The following is a 20,680-nucleotide window of genomic DNA, read 5'->3' as shown; positions in this document are numbered from 1 at the left end:
CTGTTTGGCGAAGTCTTGGGCTGTGTGCCCGCCTGCAGGTGCGAAGCCCTGTGGACACGTGCCCGTGAGACCTTGTTTGCAGAAACGGGCAATGTCTCTGGTTTGCCAGCTCCTGTCTAGACCCCACACATTTTGCTGAAATTCCATTCTGTGTTTCCTGCTGTGGAAGAGAACTTAGTCTGTTCACGTGCCAGCTTGGGGACAAACCGCAGTGTCACAGCTCAGATGACTCCCATGAGTGTGCAGCCTGGCAGTGAGTGTGGGTCACAATTCATACAGTTACTTTGTGCTTTTCAGAATGTTTTCATGCCCTTGCTTTCGTGTTAGACTTGAAAGTTCCTGCAGGCAGAGTTGCTGGGACCGTCCCTGCCTCTCGCCCACACTGACCCGCGTCTCTCCCTGCAGCGTGTACTCCGGACACCAGTCCATCCTCATCCCGCCCTCTGAGCTGGAAGCCAACCCCGCCCTGTGGCTGCTCGCCGTCAGCCAGTACAAAGTCCGGGACACCTTCTGCTCCTACTCGGTGATGGAGCTTTGCACCAAGGGGCTGGGCTCACAGACCGAGTCCCTCAAGGTGAGATGCCCTCACCCACCCCCTGGGACCGGGACATTCTCAGGGTCTGAGGACAGCTGTGTCCCAGGGCACGGAGGGGGCCGCCGAGTTTAAAATGACCTTTACCGAGTCGAAGTGTAATCTGTCACCTGCAGCCTGCAAATTGTTTCCACATGAAAACCTTGTTTTACCACAAATCTGTCCCCACCGCCACCGAGAGGCACAGGTTCAAGTGAACACTTGATGCCCTGAATCCCACGATGTCTGCTTGTCTCGTCCCGAGTCGCCTTTTTCTTTGGTGGCGAATTTGCTCTTTGGCACGGTTCATTTTATCCTCACTCGGATAAAATGAACTGTTTTCCTTGAAGGTCCTGATCTGCAGGTCTGGGCCCCAAACGGGACTCATTTTTGCAACCCAGTGAGCAGTGGTTTGGTGTCCTTTATACGTGATTGCTATTATGTGAGAGTAACATCATTTCCCTCTGCATAAACCAAGGACGTTTTGCTAGACATGTTCTCATGGTAAATCAAGTTGTCCTCCAGGTAGCTGTGCGGGAAGATCCATAGAGCCTGCTTCGATCTGTGTCTTCCACTAGGGGATGCCCAGATACGTGGGCGTCTGTGTGCACAGACCGCCTGTGTGTGCGCGTGCACGTGCCGATGGAGAGGCACTGCAGCTTCCCTCCTGAGTTTTGTTTTCCTTTCCAGACCTGACGTGTTAAACTTGAACGGAGAAGTAAAATGGAAGATAACTTTGGTATTAAGTCATTTGAAGTTACATGTTTATGCAAGAAAAGAAATTTATAAAATGACATTATTACTCAGGTTCACCTGTATTCTGTGACAAAACTTCTGAGTACGTTTCTTCAACAATACCTATACATATTAACAAAATGAAATAATATCTAATTGAGTGGTTTCTGAGCACTTTACCCGTTGATTCATTTAACCTTTACAGTAGAGCTCTGCAATAGAAACCGTGATTGTCTTCCCTTTTAAAATGAAATTTAAATTACAGAGAAATTAGCAGCCTTCCCCGGTTCTCGCAGTTAATAAATGTTGGGGCTGGGTTTTGAGTCTCCGGCGGCAGGCGCAGCTTCTCAAGGCGCCGGCCACATCGCCTCCCACACCTGAGTGTGTGCGAACCATTCGTGTTGCCTGGATTCTCGTGTGTCCTGTGTAGCTGCGCATGTCGGGTCGCGTCTGTGCCCGCCTGGGTCCCCGTGCATCCTGGGATGTGTTCCCTGTGCGGTTCAGGCCCCCGTCGCTGTCCCTGTGCCCTGGCCACCTTGCAGGGCTTGAAGGAACAAGTGGGTTTGCCTTTGGTGGTTGTCTGGAGACACAGCCACTCAGCACTCACCTCGTGTTTAAATGCAGCTGCTAGTGCTCAGGAAATCGCAGCTGTCACCACAGGCAGCGTCCTTAACTCACTGGAATGTCTCAGGTTTGCCATTTTGCTCCTTTGACTGAGGTGCAGCTCGGAGTGCACTTGATCGTGCGTGAGCCTCGGAGGCAGAGGCACTTGGGTCCTGACCGTTGTTACGACCTTTGAAGTCTCATGGGATGTCAGAGGTGGCTGCCTTTGCCATGGTCCCGCACATGGCTTTCCGTCCCTGCAGTGAAAGCAGACCCCTCACTTCTCCCCACACGGCTGTGCCCTGGGTCCGTGGCACCCACGAACACTTCCCACCCTCCAAGCCCTGTCCCCGTCCTGTCCCATGGCCTCTGGCTGTCAGTACACTGCTCGTGACAGCCTCTGTGGCCTCTGGTGTGTGCGTGACTGACTTTCCTGCGTGGCGCCGGGACCTTGGGGTGGAGATCTGTGAGGGCGCGGGCTGCCTGGGCGGGTCGGGGTGAGGGGACCGCACACCTGAGCCTTGGACGGCTGACCTCTTACCGCCGTCCTTGCCTCCAGGCACGAGGACTGGACTTGTCCCGCGTGCGGACGTGTGTGGTGGTGGCAGAGGAACGGCCTCGGATCGCGCTCACCCAGTCCTTCTCGAAGCTGTTCAAGGACCTGGGCCTCCACCCGCGGGCCGTGAGCACCTCACTCGGCTGCCGGGTGAACCTGGCGATCTGCTTGCAGGTGAGTGTCGACGCCGGTGCTGGCGTGAGTCTCCCCTAACGGCCGCTGTGCGGTGCCCGCTCCAGCTCAGCCTGGGCCCTGGGCGGACGTGTCACGACACTCAGAAGGTGTCTGTTAGTGAACCGCAGGCGACGGTCGCCCACGCGTCCCTTCAGTCTGCGTTCCTCCTCAGCGTTCCTGGCGCTCATCCCGTCCCGGAGCGTTTTAACTTTGGGAAGACCGGCCGCGGCCTCCCAGGCCTCTAACGTCAGGTTGTCTGGAGGTCAGACGCTAGACGAATGTTTCATTCTGCCAAGAAACCCTGTGTCTTGAAGCACTTGCCTCATGTGCGTGGACAGCCATTTCTGTGGGAGAATCCAGTATGAGGCGGGTTCGGGAGTTTGCTGCTGTGACGGCCGTTCAGGAATCAGTTATGGCTGCATCTCTGTGGCACGGGGAGGCGAGGCCACCCCCGACGACAGCCTCGCATTAGCCACGGCTGCAAACACTTGTCTTCCCCTCTCGTTAGCCCCTCTGAGACCTGCCCTGCCCGTCCCCTCTCTGAGTTCCTGATGTGACGCGTGGTGCCGAGTCAGCACAGCCTGACGGGCGGGCGGGGGGTGGGGGGTGCGTGGAGGGACCCTCTGCCCGAAGCCCTCGCTGCAGCCCACCCTCGGACACGGCAGGTGCTGGGCACAGACTGCTGTCAGGAGTCCACCCCCCCACCCAAACCCCCATCCCCTCCATTTATGACCCCAAACGTGGCTGCAAATGACAGAGTTCTCACCCTCGTGGGCTGTCTCCTCATAGCCAGCGGCATGGACCATCCGCGTGCCGCGTGCGGGGCCCTTCGCCTCCCCCCGTGCGGCGGGCAGGCCGCAGCCAGGACCGCGCAGTGGGGTGGCTCGTCTTAACACGGGCGTCTTCGTCTCCTGTTCTTCGCCTACACACGCCTTCGGTCCAAGATCGAGATTCTCCTGAAGAACTTGAGTTTTTGAGACACATCACGAGGGGCTCCCTTATCTTTGGCTGATTCGTTTTAGATTCAGAGTATTGCATTGCCCTCCCAAGAAACACACGTCAAGTTTGGGTCTGTTATGTAGCTTTAATGACATTGCTCTCACGTGGGCAGAGCTCACCGAAGTCAGCTCGGTGACTGTTGTGAGGGGACTCGATGCGAGGCGGGATTTCTGGCCCGCTGGTTTGAACCAGGAGCCACACGGCTCGGACCAGAGTGCTGCCCAGCTGGTTAGAGATAAACACGCAGTCTCCGTGACCCCGTCCCAGACCAAAGTGACCTCCCTTGGCTGGAGGGAAAGCGAAGACACGAGTGGAACTCAAAGGAACAGGCTGGGTGTCGTGTGCCGCTTCCGAGACCCGTCCGCCGCACGTTCTGCTGCAGCGGCTCGAGCTCCAGGTGCTGTGGACACGTGTAGCACGATCTCTGAGCAGACGAAGCTTCGCGTGCCTGGCAACCGGCTCTTGCCGGGCAGACATGGTCTCGGCCACGTCAGCCTTTTACTTGGTAGGACGTGTGGCCTGCTTCTGTTCTCTGCCACTTTTATAAATGACTGACAGGCCGTGAGAAAGCCCCGTGTCACCCTGATAAGTCCCCTTTGGAATTCGGGTCATGGGCCTGGAAGTGGTCAGCCACGGTGGACAGCTGTGGTTCGGTGGGTTTAGTTTTTGCTCAGTTTCAGGTTTCACTAAAGAAACGTGGCCCAGCGTGGTCGGCAGCTGCCCCGATGCCTCCCTCACGTGCGTGAGCTCACTGCGCTGTGTCCTTGCAGGGGACCTCAGGACCTGATCCCACCACGGTCTATGTCGACATGAGAGCCCTGAGACACGACAGGTATGGCGTCTCCTGGCATCCCCCCCGGGAGAGGGGGCGGCGCGTCTCTGCTGCAGGCCGTCCCCGAAGGAGCAGCTGGGGTCACCCCTCCCACTCGAGGACCAGGGCGCCCTTTTCATTCGAGATGTGAACGGCAGGGGCTTCCAGGGTGGCTTTTTCTCAGTGTCCCTGGAGTTCGTGGCTCTCCTCCTCGCCGTTTCTGCGGGCGAGGTGTCAGTTCACACCCCCTAAACCAACACGTTTCTTACCTGAACCGAGGCATTTCCCTAAAGAGCTGAAATGCAGTCAAGTTACTTTCCGTGCAGCTTCCCAGCAGCCCTGAGCAGGAGTGGGGGTGGCGAGGGTGGGCACTTCCAGGGCCCCTGGGGGGCGGGGGCCGGTGAGAAACCGACGGGACTTTCTCCCGGAGCAGCACGGCCGGTGGAGAGGCCTGAGCGGGAGGGGCGTTCCCAGTCAGCAGATGGTTTCCGTTTGGGCTGAGGCGGTGTCCGCTCACTGTCGCTGGTGTGAGGTGACTGAGGGCGAGGACACACACCCCCACACCCCGGTCACCCTTTCCCGGCCTCATTCAAGTCCCAGGTTCTTTGTCATGCGTGAGGACAGCTGCTGGGAGCTGAGGGCAGCACCTGGACCCCACGCGGTGTGTGCTGGTTCCTCTCTCCTCTCCCTCAGGGACTGACAGACAGACACCAAAGCAGCCCTGCTGCACAGCACGTGCGACAGCCCCTTCCGCGGCGTCCGTCCCCAGGGCTGGGCCCCAGGCACTCCCACAGTCTCCACAGAGCCCGTGCCACGCCCGCGGCCCTGTGCTTTGCTTGTTCTCGGCCACCTGCCCTGGCAGCTCGGTCCTGGACCTCGGTGACCCCATCTCTGTGTGCGCCTTGCTCGTGCGGCCCCACCTGGCCCTCTTTAGAAGGTGGCCCAGGATCTCCAAGGTGCTCCTCCTCCTCAGGGGTCAGGTCCCAGCCTCCCTGGCCACTCCCATCCGTGTGCACAGCATGAGCAGCCCCTGTGAGGACACCATCCCACACGGAGTCCCCAGTGTCACTCCCGACCTCGCAAACCCACGTGTGCACAGCATGAGCAGCCCCTGTGAGGACACCGTCCCACATGGAGTCAGTCCCCAGTGTCACTCCCGACCTCACAAACCCGTGTCAGATCTGCTTCATGCTGCAGCTGATGTGCAGTGTGGGCTCTGGGGTCTGGCCGACCAGTGTTCAACTCCATCCTTGGTCCTTGGACAGGCTCTGTCCCTCAGATGCCCTGGGCTCAGAGAGGCCCAGTAAAACCAGCCTTCAGGGGACCCTCGAAGTGCCAGTGGGGATCAGCACTGTCACCAGGCCTCTAGTGGGCAGGAGGACTGTCCTCCCCAGGGTGAGGAGGTGTCGTCCTGTGGAGAACTCATCTCTCCATCCTCCAGCACCCAATGCTGTCCCTGCAGAGGGGACCCAAGGACAGAAGTCGGCTTGGCCACTCCGAAACCCCAGGCAGGATTGGTGAGGCAGGAGAGCCTTTCAGGCTGGTGACCTCACTGCCATCTTGCCATTCCCGATAAAACAACAGGCTGTCGTCGTCCTAACGCGAGCTGTTCAGCAGCCTCACCTTGTCACGTTTTTACAAACGGAGGGCAAGACCCTCCCGCAGAGGCCACGACCCGCTCGGCCGTCGTGCTCGTGGTACTTCATGGGCCATCTGGAGCCCAGCTCCAGTGTCCCTGAGGCGTGTCTGTGACCCCTGGTTACAGGGCAGGTCGCTGTCCCTGCAGCACCTTCACCCGGGGGCCCAGTCGTCACCCGTCAGGCTGCAGCTTAACTTGTCAGTGCAGCTGTGCACGTCTGTGAGAGAGCGTGCGTGGGGCACACGGAGGGTGGGGGGTGACGGCCACCATGGACAGACAGGTTCCCCAAACTGAATCAGCGTCTACCCGATTTTCTGCCTCTGTTTCTTGGAACGAGGGTTTGTGATTTGGTGGACGTGGTCACCTTGCACCATGAGGACTCTGTCCGCCACCTCGGGATGGCTGCAGCCCCTGTGTGCACAGCGGGAAGTGATGAGGCCGCTGCGAGACCGTTTGGGGGGCACCGTTCGTTTTTAAAATACTCTTTACCACGAGTTCGTTGAAGACAGACTCGCGGCCTGGCCGGCCTTTTCAGTCTGACCCTTCAGCACTTGAATTTTGCAGATGGCATAGGAAACAACACCTTTTTCTTTCAAAGAAATAGTTTGGGGAGTTAGATCTTAGAACGCGACGTTAGCGGAAGGCTTGAGCGGAGGCTCCCGTGGCTTCCTCGCTTGCCCCTGCTGACGTGACGAGAGCACAGAGGAGCGTGGGCGTCTTCCACGTCCTAGTCAGTGGCTGTGGAAGAGGCGCGTCGGACACCACGACTCGCCAGCAGGGAGGGGTGAGGCGAGTGACTGGAGAGGGTCCCGCTCTGTGGTCCTGTGTGTGGTGCCCGTGTGGATGTCACTGTGTGAGCGTCACCCGTGTGTGTGGATGTCACTGTGTGAGCGTCACCCGTGTGTGTGGATGTCACTGTGTGAGCGTCACCTGTGTGTGTGGATGTCACTGTGTGAGCGTCACCCGTGTGTGTGGATGTCACTGTGTGAGCGTCACCCGTGTGTGTGGATGTCACTGTGTGAGCGTCACCTGTGTGTGTGGATGTCACTGTGTGAGCGTCACCCGTGTGTGTGGATGTCACTGTGTGAGCGTCACCTGTGTGTGTGGATGTCACCTGTGTATGGTGCCCATGTGTGTGGATGTCACCCCTGTGTGGATGTCACTGTGTGTGAGCGTCCCCCGTGTGCGTGAGTGGACTGTCCATGCAAAAGGGTTTGCTGGGTGGCTGCCTGAGTCCTCGCCTTGTCGTTCGCGTGGCCCTGGTCACGGCAGCTTGGGGGCAGCACCTTCGGTGGGGTTTGCACCCACTGCCCGTTCTTATCACTGAACCATGTGTCAACGTTTGGTCCCCAGTGCTAGGACGTGGTGCTCGGATGACTGTCCAGCACGGGCAGCCTCCCGTCTGCACCCCTGCCTCACAGTTCACTACCTCACTGTCCCAGCCCCACTGGGGACTAAACCGAGCCCTAGGAAGCCTGTGTGGCAGCAGCGAACAGTCAGTGTCGTGACGTTCACGAGGCTCAGGACCCACTTTCCAGCTACATTTCACACCCTGTCTGTGACGTGGTGACAAGGCTGCTTGCCTCGCGCGGTTGCTGTGATGGGGACGTGGTTGATACACCTGCACAGGGCACAGTGACAGCGCCTTCTGGTCGTGAGGCTTGGTGCGTGCGAGCTCAGATTGCACGTCTGCATATCCCAGCTGTGTGCACACTCGCAGGTCGGCTTTCTAGCACGTGGGGCCATGTCCAGGCGCGAGGACAGCCTTTGATTTATGGATTAGCCGCCTTAATAGCTGGCACTGATCAGAGTTTCAGAGATCAGGAACATTCGGTGGTTTCCGTGTTCCTCACGAGGTATACACGGAAGTCAGGCGACTTTAGCAATGGACAGAACTGAGCAAAAGTAAGTGTTTACGCTTTACAGCAGCCACGAGCTGGCGGGAGGTGGATGTCTAGCTCCCGTCCCCCCACGAGGCCCGCCTCCGCCATGCCTTCATGGTTTCCACCAGCCTCTCCTGACAAAGACACGGTCCCCAGTCTTCTGCCCCATCAGAATTTGGCAGAACAGCCCCCCTCACGCCCCCTGCAGCCGGCCCGCACCCCGAGGAGGGAGCGGCGAGTTCTTCCCCGCATGGCCCAGGACCCCTGGGGACATGCATCTCCCAGAGCTCTGCAGTCTCGTCACCCTAGCATGTCCTGACCCCTCTCACTTCGTCCCGTCAGGAGATCCCGAGAGAAAGTTAAACCCACCGACGAGCCAGCACCGGGCACCAGCGAGCAGTGCGACCCTAGACCGAGTCTCTGAGCCTCCAGGCCCCGTCTCCTGGTGAGGGGTGCCAGAACCTTCCAGGGCCGCCCCTGCTCGGGGTCCCACTCCCAGCTGATGCCCAGTGCTGGGCAGCGTTTGCGAGGCCCTGTGCAGTTCAGGAGCCCGGAGTCTCGGCTGGCTGTGCCTTCCTCTGCTGGAACCGTGTGGGGCTTGCGAGGGGCCGTCCCCTCAGGCGTTGGGTGAAGGAAGTCACAGCGGGGTCTGCGTTGCAGCTCAGGCCTGAAGGAGCCTCGGGGCCTGACGCCTGCGGTCAGCACCCAGAAGGCCCTGTGGTCTCCCAGGCGGAGCCCGCTCCTTTGTCCCAGCGACGCGTTCCCTGGGGGCACAGGCCTCGGTCTCCCCCTTTGTCTTCGCAGTGGTGTGTGTGGACGAGCAGCCGGTGGGGTCAGGTGACGAGAAATGCGGGTCGGGCCCCCCCATGGGTCCCACAGTCCCGCTGTTAGCAGCAGAGCCGCCGGCCTCGTCCGGCCTCGCTCACGTCTGCGCGTGGGGCTCGTGAGTCGCCGCCGCCTCCACCTCGTCCCCCCACCACTGGGGGAGGGCGTGCTGGCACGTCAGGGGCGTTCTCTTTCACCAGTGAACGCCGGAATGTTCTGCGACAGGGACAGAGACTCGACGAGGCCCACGCTGCCTTCCGCTGGGCGCTGTGGCTGGCCATCGCGGGCAGCGCCGGGCGCCGAACGTGGAGCGGGCCCCGTGCGAGTCACTGAGTGATGCCTCTGCTTCCCTTTGCAGAGTGCGCCTGGTGGAGCGAGGGTCCCCTCACAGCCTGCCGCTCATGGAGTCCGGAAAAGTAAGTATTGCGAAGAGACACACACCTCTGTGCGAGCGTGAGCCTGCGGGTGTGAGCTTCAGTGGGTTAAGAAACGTTTTAGAATATTTTTTCCAAAAAATTTTCCTGAACGTGGCATGTCAGGACTAGGTTTGGTCATGAGTACAGAAGCTCAGAATAACAGTGTTTTAAAGGAGTTAGATTTTTTCCTCTCATGTAAAAAAACCGGTAAAGCCACCAGGGTCCCTGGCACTTCTGTCCTGTTCTGCTCTGCATCAGCCCCACTCCCAGGGGTGCCTCAGGGCCTCAAGCAGCTGGTCCAGCTCCGGCCATCGTTGTCAAGTCCCAGCTAAGCAGAAGGAGAAGCAGAAAAAGGAGACAGATGGTGAGACCCAGAGGCGGCTCCTGCGCCACCTCATTTCCCACATGTCGTCACATGGTCACACCAAGCGGGAGGAAAGCCGGGGACCTGATCGTGGCTCCGCACACTCCTAGGCCTGGCTGACAATCAGGGCGGTTACTGTGGACACAGACAGAGCGATCGCCAGGCAACAGCCGGGAGCCCCTGCCCCACCAGCTGTGTTCCCTCTGGAAGCAGAACCAGAGACGGGCTCAGACCTAAATGGAGACCTCGTTTGTCAGCTCCCTTCCCACTAAGTTCTCAAAGCACCTCGTTGCTTCTGCATCTTTCACGACTGTCTGCGTGGCCACCAGCTGGACTCCTCCCTTCTGAGCAGCCGCTGACGTCGGAGGCGGTGATGACCACACCCCAGCCCTCGGCACGGCCCCAGGTGCCACCTGGCCTGGCCGTCCTGCGTGGATTGCTGGATGGCAGGCTGTGTCCAAACTTGAGAACCAGCATTTGCCTCCCTTACGTGTGTGGTTTCAGTGGGATTTAAGACTTGCCTATGTAAAACATCCATGAAGACGACGACGCTCGATGTCGACGTGCCGTAGCAGACGTTTGTCGCCTGCAGGAAAATGACGGGCGGGAGGGGCGCAGGCGTCTGGCGGTAAGGCCCAGACGGCCACCAGTGACACGCCAGAGCGGCTCCCGCCCACACGTGTCTGGAAGCCGCCCCAGCGTCTTCGCTCCGTGTCCACCGCAGGCTCGCCCTTCATGCTCACGTGCCATCCTGCGAGGCGTAGCGTTAAGCAGACTGAAAAGAATCATGAAAATATCTAAAAACTCCTGTTTTGTGTCTGTGTGAGAAACATCCAAACCTGTAGAGAATTTTTATGAGTTTATTGGAATCAAACTGATCACGGTTGCTGGGGAGTGAGATCTCACACGCTCCAGAGAGGGACAGTTTGCATTTGGAATTAGGGAGGGGACGTGGGAAGGTTACGAGGTCGGGGGGAGCCAGGCGGGGGTGGATTACAGGACAGGTGACAAGATCACCTGCTCTCCTGAGGGCCGTTACGCTTAGTTCAAAGGTGCCTTAACCTAGACGCCCAGAGACAGTGGACAGGGCTGGCTCAAGGCAAAGGCGAGCCTTTTACTAAGGAAGTTACGTGCCGGGGTGTGACTGTCCCCCGTGACCCGATCAGTTAGGGACTTAGGGTCAAACCACCCGTGAGGTTAGAACCCCTTTTCATCCACATTTATTTGCGGGCAGCAGGCCGTGTTAAATTACGTCGTTTATCATGTTTTCGTTCAGATCCTTCGTTTTTGGGTCATTTTAACAGCTCTGCCGTTGTAGTAATTGCAGGGCGGTTCCTGCGCCATCGTCACAGTGTCACAGTGTGTGATTTTGATCTAAAGCCGAACGACTTTCCGAACAGTTCCAGGAAGGAAGGACGCAGGCACGCGGCGCGAAGGCCGGACCGGGGCTGACTGGTGTGTGGCACCTGCCTGTCCGCCTGCTCACTGACGAGGCCGTTCTTTCCCACGTAGATACTTCCGGGGGTTCGGATCATAATCGCCAATCCAGAAACGAAGGGACCGTTGGGAGACTCACACCTGGGCGAGGTGAGTTAGGGGGTGGCCCCTGGGACTGTAGTCTCTGAGGGCAAACCCACTCTCCTGCCGTGTGCCTCCTGCTCTCGGCCACCGGCAGACATGTCTCCGCTGAGCGCTGTGTGCGTTCTGGTCACACTGCCAAGCTGGGAAGCGGCGTGAGGTAACATGGAAGCTCAGGACCACAGGGCGGAGCTCCTTACGGAAGTGTGCTCGTTCCCGTCAGAATCTCTGAGAGCAAAGTGGGGATCCTCACTCCTCAGCTCCTGTGTGTTTTCCACGAGGCTGCCATCTTCAGGGGGCAGGCTGTCAGCAGAACAGCGATGGGGGACCTCACGGGGCACCATCTGCCACTCGAATCGTGCCGGCAGGCTGGGCAGTGTGACAGGCTCGTCGGCCATTGGCCATCGGCCAAGACGCTCTGCCCTTTGCTCCCTGGCGTGTGGGGAAGCATGCTCTCGCCCCCACGCTGCTCACCACACGCGCAGGAGAAAGCTGGCCACGTGCCTCTCCCTGACAAGCCTGCCCCCTCCAGGGAGCTCTCTAGGGCATCAGCGGATGTGTCCCCTTCCGCTCTCCAGGGCCGAGCCTGCCCGGTACGGGTGTTTGAGCTGCACACAGCTGCACCCAGGCCTGCCGCCGTGGCTGACGTTACGTAAGAAACACAACCAGTGCTCTTCCCCGAGTGACACACAGGGGGACAGACGTGCATGGTGTAAGGGCGTGGACTGGTGGGCTGAGGCACCCCCCACCCCCCCGCTCACTCCCCGTCCCTCCTCCTAGGCCAGCTTCAGCCCCTCCCCCGAATCACCCGATCACACGTGGAGGTTGGAGCTGCAGTGACACAAGCCCGTGCAGATTTTACTAGATCCATCCTAGACATGAGATGGGGCGTCGGGGCTGCGGCCTGACCCCGGAGAGGGCGCCCACGGGGGCTGCCTCCGGCGTGGCCGTGGCCGTGGCCAGGGCCTGCGAGCAGTGCCAGGTGGCTTCCTTGGTAGGAGTGTGGGGGGAGATGGCGCGTCAGAGCAGAGCACAGCGTCTGTCACCCCACTGGGCGCTTTCCAGATTGCTTCTGGAAACGATCATTGCGTTCCAACGAGCCCAGGGAGACGTGCAGCTTTGCTCACTGGATGCGTATCTCTTTAAAATCCTCGATCGACCTGCTTTACCAGAGCTCCCTGTGGGTGGCGGGCAGTCGTCCCTGCGGCCACGAGCTTGCCAAGGCACCTTCGTGTCAGTCAGCTGTGGCATCTGTGTCTCCCCAGCATGGGGATGAGATCGCAGGGTCCTCTCTGCGGCCTGGGGACCCTGCGTCACTGGGTGTGACTTCCTGAACCATAGCGGCAGTTCTGTCCCTGGGGCCTCCCTTGGGTCAACTCAGGGGCCACACCCTCCCCCACAGATCTGGGTTCACAGCGCCCACAACGCCAGCGGCTACTTCACTGTTTACGGAGACGAGTCCCTGCAGTCAGACCATTTCAGCTCCAGGCTGAGTTTTGGGGACACCCAGACCATCTGGGCGCGGACAGGCTATTTGGGGTTTCTGCGGAGAACTGAGCTAACGGACGCAAACGGAGGTGAGTGCAGCCAGGCGGGCGAGGGCCGGGCCCCCGACAGTGCAGCCTGGGTGGTTCAGGGTCCCAGGCCCAGGACGACGCGCACGCCGGCCACCAGCCGGCCCTGAGCAGAGTGTGCCCGTCACACGGCGGGCGGCATCGCCTTCTCTGCTCCACGCGAGCCGGGGACGGGTTTAAGTCTAAGGGTGTGTCCTGGTCTCGCCCCCCGGGAGACTCTGAGGAGAAAGGCACACGCCACCCGCAGGAGCCAGGAGGTGCTGCTGAGGACGTGTGACCGGGCGTGACGGGGACAGACCTCAGCACCTGCTCTGCCCCGCGGGCCAGGCCCGGCCATGGAGGTGCCGCCTTGCGGGGCTAGCGCTCCTGCTGGCACCGTCTCGGGGCCGCGGCCAAAGGCTGCCTTGGAGCTGCTCCCCCCAGCTCGGGGACCCCTTCTTCGTGTCCCATTCAGGAGTCGTTTTAGTCTTTTCTGTGAGCGGCTGGAGCAGCTCGCGGTGACTGTGGTGGTTCTCGTCCCCTGCAGAGCGCCACGACGCCCTGCACGTGGTGGGGGCCCTGGACGAGGCCATGGAGCTGCGTGGGATGAGGTACCACCCGATAGACATCGAGACCTCCGTCATCCGGGCACACAAAAGTGTCACCGAGTGGTGAGTGGGGCGTGCGTGCGTGCGTGACAGCGGGGACAGTTGAGACCGATGGACTGGACCTTGCTCTTAAGGCAGGTGACGTGCAGGTCGAGCTGGTGCGCCCAGGTCCCGAGAACAGCCGAGGACGGCTGGGTGGCATCTCCTAGGCACCCAGGTCATCACTGATTTGGGTTTTAGTTTTCCAAAGCACGACGACGTAGGGCGAGCGGACTGCTCATGCACACAGGCACGGGGAGCACACTTGTGACTGTCCTCGACGGGACTGTGAAAGTTGGTGTGACGCGTGGGATGGTGTTAGGTGAGAACAAGGCAGAACAACATCAAAGCCAGCAGTGACAAGGCACCCATCCCAGGCACCCATGGTGGGCAAGGTCATGGAACCTGGGGTTTGGCCGCTTGGCCGGCTGTGACAGGAGGTGTGTGTGGCAGGCCATGGTTCCTGGCGCCGGTCTGGGGCTGCGGTGCAGCCACATTGTCAGGTCACACGGTGCCTTCCGGTGGTGTCTGAGGAAGAGAGCGTGTCGGCCTGTCAGCTGTAGGTTTGCTTGCTCGTTTGCTCCCTACACTGGCAGACACGTGACACAGCTGGGCCAGGCTCAGGCTGCAGCCCCCCGGGTGGCTCGCCCCGAGTCTGCCGGCAGTTTTTCTGGTGGCTGAGGTTTCTCAGGCCTCGGCCGTGGACAGCAGGCTGGTGGTGTTGCCCTTTGCTACATAGGGCTCGGCAGGATACAGGAGACGAGGGGCTGTGTGTGCACAGTCCCGCAGTTCAGTTGGTGACCCGCTGGCCCTGGCCCTGACCCAGAGCCACCCCCAGAAGCGGCATCTAAACTGTCTGTAAATGGGTCTTCGGCCACGCCACCCTGAACACGCCAGAGCCCATCTGATCTCAGACACTAAGCAGGGTCGGGCCTGGTTAGCATGTGGATGGGAGACCAGGTGCTATTGCTGTAAAAAGTAAAGAGTAAGGGACTGTAAGCTGACAAGGTCCTTGTAGTCTGTGAGATCAACCAAGGGTTACCGCACCTAAAAGATGAACTGTCTGTAAATACCTCACAGCCTCCCGTTTTCAGATGTTTACTTCCCTCGAGTATTCATTCTCTCTCTCCAGTTGCCAACAGACTTTCCACCTTAAAAGTGTGTGGCAGGGCCCTGGCCCATGCCTCCCGTTCCGGTCAGTGTCACTGCTGTCCCCTGGTATGGCCTCGCCAGTGGGCCTCCACCCAGCTGCGCACGCAGGGCCCAGAGGGGAGAGGGCGGGCGGCACCGCCCTGCGGGGCCCCAGCCCTCACCTCCCCACCAGCTCACGCCCAGCCTGGGAGGGAGCACGTGACCCCTGCCATGTGACGTGACTACCCCATGACCGCCAGCCCAGCCAGCTGAACCTTCCCCTCCTTGTCAGCTGTGCTCTGTCAAACGTGCTCGGCCCGGAGGGAGCCTGTGCCTGTGCCTCACCGGCCCCAGCTTCCCGCAAGCCCCTCCTCGAGTGGCCCGATTTCTCTCACCATGTCACTGGTTTCAAATGCCGTATTGAATTGTACTGCAAGTGACTGTCAGAAATACATACCTGATCTGTGATGTCACCAGCTGACAGTGTGGACAACTCGGATGTACAGTGACATCCACTGTCACAAAGACCGTATGACGGGCACACGCAGCACCAGCACCCTCTGGGGACACACACAGTCACAGCCCGCACCCAGGACAGGTCTTAGAGCACATTCTCCACAATTTCCCGTCGTTTTAACATACACATAGTCACACCGAACAAGATGCGTCTCTTCAGTAGACGTGCTTTCCCACTCTCAGATCAGTGCGTTTCCCAAACGCTCCCTTCCTCGCAGCTGAGGTAGAGAAAGCAGACGCCAGCAGCCACTGCAGGGCTCGTCCTGTCCCCGCGCCCCCCACCCGGGACCTTCCTGGCCTCCGCAGCCAAGCAGAAGACCCTCTAGCAGCCGCTTTGCAAATGCCCGACCCTCTAAGGTGGATGTGGCTCAAAGCGTAAGCTGGCCGTAGGCTCCACATATCGGTCGCTGAGCACTCTGGGGGACCCTCTCGCTGGAAGACCCCAAACGAGACCTTTCCGGGTGAATGTTGGCCGTTGTGAGGGACGTTCCTGTGTGGGTCACTTTTGGCTGCATCAGTCATTTCAACAGTGATCAGTCATTATGCCCCCGTGTTGCAGTTGACCACTGGGGTATCGGGCCTTGGCTTGGCTGGGCCCGTGGGTCCACTGTGTGGGCTGGCGGCTGACATCCTCCTGGAACGTCCCTCTCTGCTGTGGCAGAGGCCGGTCAGCACCAACTAAAATGTCCGAGGGCCCTCCAGCCTCCACTCGCGTCCCACTGGCTGCGCTGCACATGGCCCAAGCTCAGGGGCAGGACAGCCTCCACTCTGAGGGTCACAGTGCACAGACCCAGGGCGGGGCTCCTGCTCCCCCCCACCCCCCCCCGCCACGGGACAGCAGCCGGGGCCAGGGCAGGGCGCTGAGAGGGCGACGCGGGAGCACGCGGAGCAGCCGCTCAGAGCGGAGACGGCAGATCAGGCTCGACAGGCTAAAGCAGAGGGGCTGGGACCGCGTGCCGAGGACACGCAGTGCCAGGGACCCGAAAGGAGCCAAGCGCAGCTTCTTGAAAAGAAACGTGTTGTCCCCTGAAGCCTGCCGTTCAGTGACGCTGTTCTCTTTCTTCCAGTGCTGTGTTCACCTGGACAAACTTGTTGGTGGTTGTGGTTGAGCTTGATGGCTCAGAGCAAGAAGCCTTGGACCTGGTCCCCTTGGTGACCAACGTGGTCCTGGAGGAGCACTACCTGGTGGTGGGGGTGGTGGTCGTGGTGGACATCGGTGTCATCCCCATCAACTCCCGGGGCGAGAAGCAGCGCATGCACCTGCGGGACGGGTTCCTGGCCGACCAGCTGGACCCCATCTACGTGGCCTACAACATGTAGCCCCGCCCCGCGCCTCTCTCCGCCCAGACGCGCTCCCGGCGCCCGCGTTGGCCCCGCACTGCCCCGGGCGGTGTGGCGAGGGGGCACAGCCTCCACCGAGGTTTGCTCAGAGGGACCTCGCATCTCTGCCTTCAGTTTGTTGCAAAAGCTCATTTCAAACCTTTCTTTTCTTTTCTTTTTTAATTATTGGATAATCAGTGCTTTCTTCGTAAATGTGGTATTTTGTTAAGCCAAAATAGCAATTAAAAAATATTCTGCCCTCCAGATGGGTTCTTTTAAACAGTTTATGTAGCGTGACGAGGAATTGTTTTCTCTGTTTTAATGTGTCATGAAACCTTAATGACATGGACCTGTTACTAATCTAAGCCATGGCTAGGTCTCACCTTTTAGGGAAGTCTGCTGAGGTACGAGTAACCCAGACAGCAGCTTCTGATTAGATCTTAGCAGCTTCTTGTCAGAAGTGTGGTGGAGAGACAGAGGCCAGGTCAGCACAGAGCGAGGAGGAGTCAGGGAGAAGGGGCGTTCGGCAGTCACCCTGCAGATATCTTTGTACTAAACTAAAAAGAGAAAATAAGTTAACTTCTTCATATGTAATTATGTACAAAACGTTTAATTTATTTTGATCTCTTTAGAAGTATAAAAGAGAAAAACATTCAAGAATATTAAAGTCTTGTAATGTTTGCTAATATAAAAAAGTGTTGTATTATCTTGCGTGGATAGTATCACAACAAATATATATATATATATATGAAATATAAATTCACTAACGAACAAAGGAGATTTTAACGTTTAAAACGCAGAGCCTGTCACTTGCATGGTGTCCCCTCCACTGTCCTGTAGATAAGAGAGCCTCTGACGCCCGCTCTGCTGATGAGGCATCAGACGGCCAGGAGCCCAGCTCGTGCTGCTTCTGGAGCCGGAGGCCAGGAGGTGAGCCCGCTGCCCGCTGCCCCAGGACGGAGCCGGACTGTGTGAGTGGCGTGCACGGCTCTCTTAGCTGCAGGAACTGTCGCACAATGTTTCCACCTTTCGGTCACTGTCACCCTTTCGGTTAGTGTCACCCTTTTTTGCTCCTCGGTATGGAAAGGAGTGATGTCCTGCGCCCGTTTGCACCGGCTGCGTGGGCCGCCCCCCAGTGGCCACTGTGTGGAATGGACAGCGTCCAAAATAGCTTGAAGGGAAAGACACAGGTGACTGTCGCCCTGGCCAGCTCCCAGGGGCCCCCAGCCACATGAGCAAAGCCCACAGGGACCCCCACCCCCGCGGAGCCACCAGCCAGAGCCTCACCGCCGCCTGCCTTTGCCACCATGGACGACGCATTTCTGACGCCCGTCACCTGCTGCCGCCGCCGCCGCCCCACAGGCCTCGCGCCCAGAGCTCGCCGCACACCCCGGGGTTGACCTGGCTGTCCGTGCCCAGCCAGGCGGGGTGTCAGCACTCCAGCGTGATTGCTTTGTCACCGCCCCGGTGTGACCCTGCAGTGACCCCCGGCACTGGATATACACCGCTGAGACTGTCGCTGGGCAAAGCCCAGACCCCTCGTCATTACGCCCAGGCCACGTCTTGACAGGCCCTCGCCGGACGTGCCAGCAGCAAGGCCTTTGCTGAAAAAGTTTTGTTTGACTTCTGAGACCCAAGGCTGATTGTTTTTTAAAAATTTAAGCGGCATATTTTTTTAATTTGCATGTGGGATGCACCCTCCACCTCACGGTCGTCTGGCTTTGTCCACACTGCTTGACTCATCGCTGAGTGTGACTCTCCACTCGCTCATACCCACAGCCCACCGCCTCGTGCTTCTTGCGGGAAAACCCGCCACGTGGGAAGCGTTCTCTTACACACACCTGTCTTGAGGGGAGGGGCTCAAGGGTCCAGGTAAGATGCTGAGCGGGAAACAACTGCAGGGTAACTTGCATGGGCCAGCTGGGGTCTGAAGCAGCAAGCCAGTGTTGCTGCAGACGCACCCCTCACCTTCCCGACGTCCGCTTCCCAAGCCGGGCCGTGCGGTCATGCAAGCGGCTGGTGACGTCCTGTCACCTCTGCTGCTGGAGTTGAGGCCACAGGTTTGGGGAGCTGGGCTTGGAGCTCCGCCATGCAAGGAAGAGGCAAGGAGGCACCCACCACTGTTTCAGCAATAAAGGAGGACCGTACCGCAGCCGAGTCGAGTCGTTCACGGGCCGTAAGCGATGTTTGTCTTGTGACCTTGTGCTTCGAAGTCAGACAAAACCGTGTGATCAGCGTGCACACAGCCGGGCACACGGTGAACACTGAGACACAGACCTAACCCGACAGGGCGGCTTCCTCATGGTGCTTGTTTATTATATATATTCACCCTGCTTGACACTTTACCCCAGGGACACCGTCCCTTTTATCAGTTGAATGTTAGCAGCGTTACTTCATAGTGTGGTGACTGGTTAGAGAAATCCATGTACTCGACCAATCACGGTTTCAAACAATTTTTATGTGCAAAGGACGGCAACCTGCTCGTATGTTAAACCACCAGTAAGCTTTGTACATCTGTGATAACGCCTGTTTTATATTCAAATGAACAAATAAAAGCTTTTATTTTTGTTGCTCTGAAAGTCGTCGTTCCTTACTTGGTCCCCTGGAAAACTGCCTGGGACGGCGAGTCCTAGGGAGGACACGGTCTCCGGGGGGAGGGACGTGCTGCGCTGTGTGTCCGTGCAGATGATCGTACTTCGGACGGTGTTTAAAATACTAATGTGGGTGTGGACTGCTACAAAAACCCCATGGCGGCAACGGTTCTGTGAAATGTTTTTTAAAATTCTTTTAAAAATACCTAAGTATGTTTGTCCACATTTTGCTGCAAGTGTACAGATTGTTGGTAACTTGGGGACAGCACGCGTGAGTCCTGTACGCAGACACTTCCTGTCCACCGTCCGGAAGGGGACCTTGCAGGTTGCGAGCACGTCTGGAAGGCCACTTCGACCCGATCGCCCGTGTCCAGCTGACACCCAGCAGCGCCGTCTTCGCCAAGATCTGAGGGTCCTCGTGGCTCCATCTGGGACACGTGGCAGGTTCGCCAACCTTCACCTAAAGGCTCCGTCAAGGTGAGTTTTATTCCCGTGAACGTCGAACTCGAATGTGCAGAATCACCAGGCGCAACCTGGGTGCCTGTGTCAACCCCGCTCGTCGTGGGTGGTGCTCAGGCTGTGGAAGCGGGTGCCTGATCCGTGACAGCGTCAGAAGGAACGCTGTGTCACTCATCAGGCCCTCGCCGGCTGTGCCAGCAGCAAGGCCTTTGCTGAAAAAAAGTTTCGACTTCTGAGACCCAAGGCTGATTGTTTTTTAAAAATTTAAGCGGCATATTTTTTTTAATTTGCATGTGGGATGCACCCTCCACCTCACGGTCGTCTGGCTTTGTCCACACTGCTCGACTCATCTTTTTTTTTTTTTGTATTATTGCAAAATAAATTTATTTGAAAATAAACTTTTATAAAAGGTCAGAGGCAATTTGAGATCCCAGATTCAGCTTGTCTTGTAGAAAGATTTAACTTCAAGTAGCACAATTTTGTGTCTGCTTTTAATCCTGAACGTTCTTGAATCATGAAACAGCCAACTGTTCATACAACACACTCAAAATCCGGCTCCAGCACCAGTGGACCCACAGCTGGCAGCGGGCCAAGGGCAACCCAGATGGCGGGGAGAGCCGCCCTGCGTGCCTGTTCCCGGACGGCGTGTGCAGGTACCTGGGTCTGTGTCGCTTCCTTCTGCCGTGCCGTGTTCTGTGTCCTCCGTCTCTGGGCCCAGCCTCGGGACACAGTCAACAGTAGTTGGGCTGGTCGACTGTCACCCTGTGTCCCCAGGACCCTCCCTGCCGTGTCCCTCATGCTGGCTTCCTGATGTGTGTGGACGTGTGTGAACCGCCTTCACCCATCACCTGCCCGGCGGGGGAGCGCGGGGCGTCCCCTCTGCTTCCGCCGTGGGCCTGGCTCAGAGCAGGCCCTCGGTGACCACCCCCCACAGGCGAAGTGACACGGGGCCTGCTGGGGCCGATGGCTCTCGGCACTCCCGGAGATGGGCGGCAGCACAGCAGACACCAGGAGCTTCTGGGAGCGTGACGAGCGTGCCCTTCCCTAACTCGAGGCATGGCACGCCTGGGGCACCGAGTCCAGTGACGCATGCTACGTACCAATGTCCCTGCTGTGTGACGAATGACTGGAAACAGCAGACAGCTCAAGGATGACGAGGAGCCGGGACAAAGGAATTAGAAAGGAGCGACGTTCTGGGCGAACAGACCACCCACCTGTCCCCAGGGCGCCAGCAGGAAAAGGCAACGACAGGGTGAGGGGACGCGGCGGCGGGAAGGGCCGGGTGCGGGAGCCGGGGGGGTGGTGTGCG

The 20,680-nt window shown here is 58.8% G+C and overlaps 1 protein-coding gene across 9 annotated transcripts in view; it reads left to right on the top strand.

The window, feature by feature from the left end:
* DIP2C (disco interacting protein 2 homolog C) overlaps positions 1-18,900 on the top strand; it is a 204,834-nt gene extending 185,934 nt beyond the window's left edge. For 7 of the 9 annotated variants that reach the window (XM_025051686.1, XM_025051687.1, XM_025051685.1 and 4 more), the window contains 8 exons: positions 406-574; positions 2,469-2,639; positions 4,409-4,470; positions 9,155-9,212; positions 11,089-11,163; positions 12,557-12,731; positions 13,255-13,378; positions 16,069-16,321. In XM_025051686.1, coding sequence (XP_024907454.1) covers positions 406-574; positions 2,469-2,639; positions 4,409-4,470; positions 9,155-9,212; positions 11,089-11,163; positions 12,557-12,731; positions 13,255-13,378; positions 16,069-16,321 — 1,087 coding nt within the window. Of the gene's footprint in view, positions 1-405; positions 575-2,468; positions 2,640-4,408; positions 4,471-8,313; positions 8,417-9,154; positions 9,213-11,088; positions 11,164-12,556; positions 12,732-13,254; positions 13,379-16,068 lie in introns of those variants that run through there. The other 2 variants (XM_025051681.1, XR_003048439.1) reach the window with 2 other exon arrangements.
* Positions 18,901-20,680: the final 1,780 nt, after the last annotated feature.

This window comes from Pteropus alecto, unplaced genomic scaffold, assembly GCF_000325575.1.
Source record: "Pteropus alecto unplaced genomic scaffold, ASM32557v1 scaffold108, whole genome shotgun sequence".
NCBI lineage: Eukaryota > Metazoa > Chordata > Mammalia > Chiroptera > Pteropodidae > Pteropus > Pteropus alecto.
The sequence above is the reverse complement of the archived record's forward strand: the minus strand, read 5'-3'. Positions and strand labels throughout refer to the sequence as shown.